The sequence below is a fragment of the Macadamia integrifolia genome, chromosome 4 (assembly GCF_013358625.1).
Source record: "Macadamia integrifolia cultivar HAES 741 chromosome 4, SCU_Mint_v3, whole genome shotgun sequence".
NCBI lineage: Eukaryota > Viridiplantae > Streptophyta > Magnoliopsida > Proteales > Proteaceae > Macadamia > Macadamia integrifolia.
The window spans coordinates 9,940,211-9,947,343 of record NC_056560.1 but is presented as its reverse complement, the minus strand read 5'-3'; the positions used below and the strand labels follow the sequence as shown (position 1 = coordinate 9,947,343).

Below are 7,133 nucleotides of genomic sequence, written 5' to 3'. Positions count from 1 at the left end.
TTTTTGTGTGTGTGTGTGTGTGTGTAAATTGTGAGCGTGATTCCTGATTCAAATACTTCATTTCCTATGTAGATGTCTTAATCGGCTGCGTGGATCTCATAATCCACTTAAAATCTAAGTGGGCTGTCTAAATCAGACAATCATTATCCCTATGGTCACCTTAATCAAACTTGCAATCTCAATTTTTAAGAGCTCTCCCTTTGAATCCTTCTCCCCAGCTCCTAGTTATCAATTTGGCCGAATAATATCAATTTGGCTTATTCGGCAAAACTGAATTTTTCCGAATTAAATAAAAAATTCGGACCAAATCCGAATTAAAAATAAAATTTGGTAAAAAACGCGTTTTTTACTAATTTGAATTTAAAACGCGAATAATTCGGGCCGAACCGAATTATTCGGTACACTTAAATAGTATTTAAAAAAAATAATAAAAAAAAACGTCATATATGAAACCCACGGTACCCACCACCGAAATAGTTTTTTTTTTTTCCATCTTCTTCTCCCACAAATTTCCGCCTCCTTCTTCCCATCTTTTTTCTCCACCTAATTCTTCTGTAACAATCATACGAATCTACTCTTTGTTTCATTTTTTCTCATAACTTCATCAGTTCATCCTAAGATAGGGGAGATATCAAGCCTTGATGGATAATTTGAGGTTCCGGGGGACCAGGACAGATTCATATCGCCGTATCAATCAATCTTCTTTTATATTGTTGCTTTAATTTTGAAAAATTAGTGCGTCTTAGTGCAATATGGGTCTTGTGAACCCAAGCAAAATGATAGTGAAAATTTCTTGTGGTCAATTTATTTATTTGTTTTATTGTAGTTTTAATCTTGCTTTCACTCTTTTGGGGCCTAATCTATTTCATGAGTAGAAATTGGATTACAATAACCATTGCTTCCATCGCTCAATGATAATTTTTTCATAGTTTTTTACTTTATTGTATAAAGTAATTTGTTCTTTCTAAGTATACAAATCAAGTTAATAACTTGATAAATAAAAAATATACAATAAACTATACAATAATATCTGAATTTTTTGCCCGAATTTTATTTTTTTAATCGAATAATTCTCGAATCCGAATCTGACTCCGATTTTTATTTTGTCCGCTTTTTTGACCGAATCCTTAAATTAATCAATCGAATTATTCCGAATAATTCTCCACCCGAATAATTCCCGAATCCGAATTTGCTAACTATGCCCTAGCTAATTAAAATGACATTACGGCTGTTGCCTTCTCTTATAATTATTGCCCAATAATAAGAGGATTTAGTGATTATAAAAGAAAATAATTAGTTTCCTTTATGTAAGAACATTGTTTAGGCCATACCATCAGTTTATATTAAAACAATATCTTGTCTTTCCCACCTATGAGGTATATATGTCATGATCCATGTATCTTATGAGCTTATCCATTAAGGAGATCACATCTCGTATTGAGCTACATCCAATCAGGATCATTAGTCAACACCCTTTCATTAATCTAAGCATATAGAATAATTGCGTTATGCCAAAAGAGTCCACCTCCTTCTGCTTATATGGATCCAAGTTCGGATTGGGGGTGTGGAAAACTTCTGTTGGTGCGGGCGCTAGAGGGGCGCCAGCAGAGAAGCGTTCAAAAAGTGGTTTAGTATGGTTTAGTACTTCGACAAGCCGATGCCAACCATTATAGATTGATATCGAACAACCTGTATCAAATAAGAAAATCCCTATTTTTTATTAAAAAAATATATTATTTTTTATTCTTAATTTGTTCTTTTCAACTGATACAATATCGATCAAGTATCAAGATTGAAGACTTATTAAACTGTAACTGATACCGATACTTAAAACCATGACTGTTCCTATTCGAGGCTATCTTTGGCATAGTCTCAAATCTCAACACCTGTTTTTTTCGGTTTGTCGGCTATTACTTTCCCACACACCTTTTCCAGTCTCAATTCGTGGGCCTCGTGACTGTTAGTCCTTTCTGTTTTCAAATTCTAAAAGCCTGCCTTTAACGTTTGTGGGCCTCCTGGCTTCTCAAACCTTTTCTTCCCTTATATGATTTGTCTCCTGTTGGGGGTTTTCTTTGTCTCCCAATACCTCTAGAATATGGATCTAGATCTAGAGCTAGAGCTCTCCTGGATTGGACTGGTTGACATGATTGGATCAAACCATTATTGACTCAATATTCATTTAGATTTTTAAAAAAGAAAGGGAAAAAGAATTTTATCGGTCTGACACAGGAAGCATGAAAAGACCGCACTATCCCCTCTTGTATGTAAATAAAATGCCTGATCAACCAGAAACCAAATCAAACCAAAAGAAAAATTAAAACCAAACCAAACCAAAAGAAAAATTAAAACCAAACCGATAAAGAGAAAAGTGATGCTTTTTCCAGATAATATTCGGTGCTTCGTCCGAATGATAGATTGGCCACAAAAAATCGCTTTATTAACGAAGATCACGCCTGCATCAAAGGTAGCTTAATATTTGGACCCCACTTATTTCCAAAGGAATCCTAGTCGCTGATTTAATATTATTGAAAGTCTTTTAAGTCACCATCATCGTCAGACAGGGAGCTTTATGTCGATGGTCGACCCCACACTTGTCTGCTTACAAGTTACAACTACGTGTCTCCATCGGACAGGGTGAAAAGTTTTAAAATTCAGAATCGGAATTCGGATTGAGTCAAATCGATTTTGATCAACCTAACTCCATTCCAAATCGGTCGCCATTCAATTCATGGTTTGAAAAATCAAATCGGATTGGCCGAGGCTGATTTTGATTCTGATCGATTCGAATAAGTCCTATCTTGTACCTAATTTTAGGTTTAGGCCAATTTCCACTGATTTTGGAATGATTCTGATTGAATGAAACTGATTCTGATCCAACTCTGTGAAGGGGTGTGAGTAAAGAACATTACATGTTCACATCCTCTGTTACTGTTACAATATTGCAGTGAGTACCTAGTGGTTGGGAACTCCATAATATGTGTGCCTAGATACTTTCAACCACTTAATGCTCACTTCAACATTGCAGTGGTTGTAGAAAATATGGATTCAAGCAATACTGGATTCAGCCGAAGCCTCAAACCTGATGAAGCCTCAAACCTGATATGGCCTTAACTGGTAGAAAAATTTCAATCCTAAACCATCTTCAGGGCCAGAGTATCTCATCCTAAAACCTGTATAGACATGAGCCGCTTGGGCGATAAGACCAAACTTGCACCCCTTGATGTTGATATCCGATCTACTGCTGGAAGAAACAGAAAAGACAACTAGAGAAGAGAAACTAGGGCACCTTTCTTCTATTTTAAAAAACTTCCTAATCTTCCCATAATTCTTTGTCCTCACCTAATGATTTTTGACTCTATCCTCACCCACTCCATAAGATCGATGAACCTACTTCAACACCAAGCATTATAAATCTTCCTAAAATCATACACAGTTTTATTGGTAATCTACTGATGGTGTCACAGATTTGTTAGCTTTTGTGAACAGAACCACTCCACTTGTAACAATTGCAAATCTTCAGTTTCTCTTAAACCCTGCCATCCACTTCAATTTCTCAGTCCCAAGCGACCATGTGTAAGTGTTGTTTCTTCCTTCACTTTTCTGGGTTTTCTCTCAATTTTTTGAGCTTTTCTGCTGTTCAACTGTGGTGATTCTTCCATTCTATTTACATGAGAGAAATGAAATGAGAGATCTGATCGGATTGGTGGACTTGAAGGTTCTGGGCTTTAATTTTAAGTAGATTTGTAGAAGGAGAATCGTGATCTCATGTCTCTGATCTTTTGGGATGAGAATTGGAGTTTCAAGTGTTCACTGAGATTGTAATGAGTGCTGAGGTTCTGGGTTTTGTAATACAGATCATGTCGATGGCAATTGTCATCTCTGTGATACTATTGTTCGTGGGTATCGTTGTTATGGTCTTGATTCATTGTTGTATTGTTGGGAGAGCCTCCAGGAGAGGATTCAGCAGTGCTAGCACAGGCGAGAGAGGAAGTAATGGAGGCAATAGCATGTCCATTGATGATCTGAAGAAGCTTCCATTGTTTGAATTCAAAGCAGGAGACAAGGGAAGCGCTCCAGTTGATTGTGTAGTTTGCTTGGAAAGTTTCAGGATGGGTGATAACTGCAGATTACTGCCTATTTGCAAACACAGTTTTCATGCTCAATGCGTCGATTCATGGCTGTTGAAGACGCCAATCTGTCCGATTTGTCGAACCAGTGTCGATTCGCAGAAGCGCCATTCCAGTGAATTGAGGACTCAATGGGGTTCTGATTCCTCAACCTTCCAAGCTGCTTCTGCTTCTCCACTTCCTATGATCGTTTAATGTGACTGGTAATCATGCATCCATGCTTAGAACAAACTATTCAAAAATGACTGTTACAGGAAAATTTCAATTTTCTCTTTCTTGATAGGAAAATTCAGATTTAGACAATTCTGTTTTGGATTCTCATTTGGGTTCTCATTTTCTCTTTAAAAAGTTTTGGATTTATGGAAAAATCTTCACCTTCAGTATGTAATCGTTAATTATCAGATTAACTGGTTTCATTTGAATACATCCATGAGCCTCCTCCAGTTACTCTGTTTCTACCGCAGAGTATTTCAAAACCTCAGTGATGAACAGGTCTAACGTGACTGAGGATGACCCATCCTCAGTCATGGGCCCTTCTAGCCTCTTCTCACACCATTCTAACCTTCTCAGTAACCTTCTTACCTTTCTCTTCCACCATTAATTCCTTAACCATCCTTTGCAAGACCTCAGCTCTGACAACACCACCATCGCCTGCGCCTGCTCCTGGAATTCTCAAACCAATCCCTAGCTCCTCCACCACCATCTTAGCATTCAAGAACTGGTCGCCCATCATTGGCCACGCTAGAATGGGAACCGACGCACATATACTTTCCGACACTGAATACCAACCACAATGGCTCAGGAACCCACCGACGCTCTCGTGCCTGAGTATCTCCATCTGGTCCACCCACTCCCTCACTATCAACCCTCTCTCCTTCACCCTCCCTTCCAACCAGGATTCCAAGTCTGAGTTTGATTCTGACCTCGATCTCACCACCCACAAGAAGTCCACACCAGATCCCTCCAACCCAACTGCAATCTCTCTTATCTGTTCTTCAGAAACGCTTACTTGCGTCCCGAACGCGACATATAAAACCTTGCGTACCTCACCTGAACTCGCTCTGGTATCGAGTCGTTGCATCCACATGGGTTTGTCTTCTGGTTTTAGTTCTGGACTTCTCTGTGATTGCCCCGCGAAGGAGAGTGGACCTACGCACCAAGCTTTCGGCTTGAACTCGCGATTCCAGTAGTCAACAAAGGTCGTCTCCATCTCATAGAAGCTGTTGAACAGGAGACCCCAACTGTTGGATGTAGCCATGGCTACCTCGTTGATGAGCTCGTATAAACAGCCCGGACCAAAGTCGCCGGAATCTTGAGAGCTTAGGTCGTCTTTGGTGAGCTTCATCCAAGGGCTGAAGCTCTTGAGAACCAATGGCTCGTCAGGGATGCAATCCTGGTTGGTGTACTCGCGGACCACGGCCCTACGGACGGCCATGAAGTAGGCGGACGTGCCATAGGACACCAACCTTGGGATGCCCAATTTGGAGGCTGACTCGAGAGTCCAACTGAGAAACCCGTCGGAGACTAAGCAGCAGACACGAGGCAGAGACCGGAGGACTCGCTCGAATTGTGGTTGGACTTTGGTGGAGATGATGAAGGGAAGGAAGAGGGACTCGGAGGGGAGTTGGTCGGTGCTCTGGACACTTGGGGGAAGTCCAGGGATTGAATCAGGGAAGGGAAGGTCGTGTTGGATTTATGGGCTAAATTAATTATTCGGATTGATTAAATGGGTGAGAGTCAAATTGCATGAACCGGTTCGGTCCACTCTCAAGCTTAGGGATATGCTGGCTCAACCCATTGTGGTTTAGGGTTTTGAGTGCAGGACAATATTATAAATACTAGGTTTTGGGTCCCTACAACCATTATTCACTCTTCCCCACTTTACCACTAAAGTGAGAGAACCAAGGAGGTTTAAGGGGTTGTAGAAGATCCATAGCCAAGCCAATAGAGCGAAAGTGGGAGTGAACAACATCAATCATCTTCAGCATACTAGGTGAAAGGTACAAATCGATCCTCCATAATTTTATTAGATTCGTGTTCTTGTTTTTCCTGTGTGGTTTCCTCCATAGGGTTTCAATCTCAAACCCATAGGGAGTTCTAACAATTGGTATCAGAGCAGACCACATGGGACAAGAATCGATTGAATTTTTCTTGTACATGAAGATTTTGATTATTACTTAAAACCTGATTTGATTAAAAATCATGAAAATCATAAAAATCGTAATTTTACCATCACTTAAAAATCCTGTATGGAAAAACTTTCTTCACGAAAGTTGTAGATCACGAGAATACGGTCGCGGCGGTATGCCGCAAGTCACCGGAAACATCCGTACGCGCCGGCACGCGCCACCGGAAACCGGCTGCCGGAGGAGAGAGAAAAAAAATTCAAAAAAAAAAAACGGCGGCGAGGCATCGCCGGTTCAACTCGAAAACCCTACCGATTCGAACCGGTGACACAGTGGGTCAACTCATATGTACTATTTGACTCGGTCAAAGGTTGACCGGGTCGTTGACCAATTGACCCGAATTTGACCCGGAATTCATATGGCCGAACCGGTTGGTCTTGATTGATTTAAAAAAAAAAAGACTTGTTTGGTTTTTGTTCATTTTGGGTTTTTATTTAAACTACTTTAAATTTCATTTAAAGGTTCGTTTTAAGGCCAAATTGGAATCTGTTTTTTTTGCGTTGGATTCCTTGTTTCGGGCCACATTTAATGATCTAATTTTTAATATGACATATTTATTTGAAATTTTATGTTGTATTTAGTTTCAATCATTGAAACAAAAGGGCGTTTTTATTTAAACTACTTTAAATTTCATTTAAAGGTTCGTTTTAAGGTCAAATTGAAATCTGTTTTTTGCGTTGGATTCCTTGTTTCGGGCCACATTTAATGATCTAATTTTTTAATATGACATGTTTATTTGAAATTTTATGTTGTATTTAGTTTCAATCATTGAAACAAAATAGCATAAATCAATGCTTTGAAAAATATATATGTTATTGGT

The 7,133-nt window shown here is 39.4% G+C and overlaps 2 protein-coding genes across 2 annotated transcripts; one reads left to right on the top strand and one right to left on the bottom strand.

The window, feature by feature from the left end:
• The first annotated feature begins 3,077 nt into the window (after positions 1-3,077).
• LOC122076167 (RING-H2 finger protein ATL74-like) lies at positions 3,078-4,430 on the top strand. Its single transcript, XM_042641476.1, has one exon. It carries the CDS (start codon positions 3,822-3,824, stop codon positions 4,320-4,322), a length of 501 nt encoding a protein of 166 aa, XP_042497410.1. The 5' UTR covers positions 3,078-3,821; the 3' UTR covers positions 4,323-4,430.
• Positions 4,431-4,462: 32 nt separating this feature from the next.
• Positions 4,463-5,631, bottom strand: LOC122076166 (UDP-glycosyltransferase 90A1-like). The gene has a single exon (XM_042641475.1). The coding sequence runs from the start codon at positions 5,560-5,562 to the stop codon at positions 4,675-4,677; it is 888 nt and encodes a 295-aa protein (XP_042497409.1). The 5' UTR covers positions 5,563-5,631; the 3' UTR covers positions 4,463-4,674.
• Positions 5,632-7,133: the final 1,502 nt, after the last annotated feature.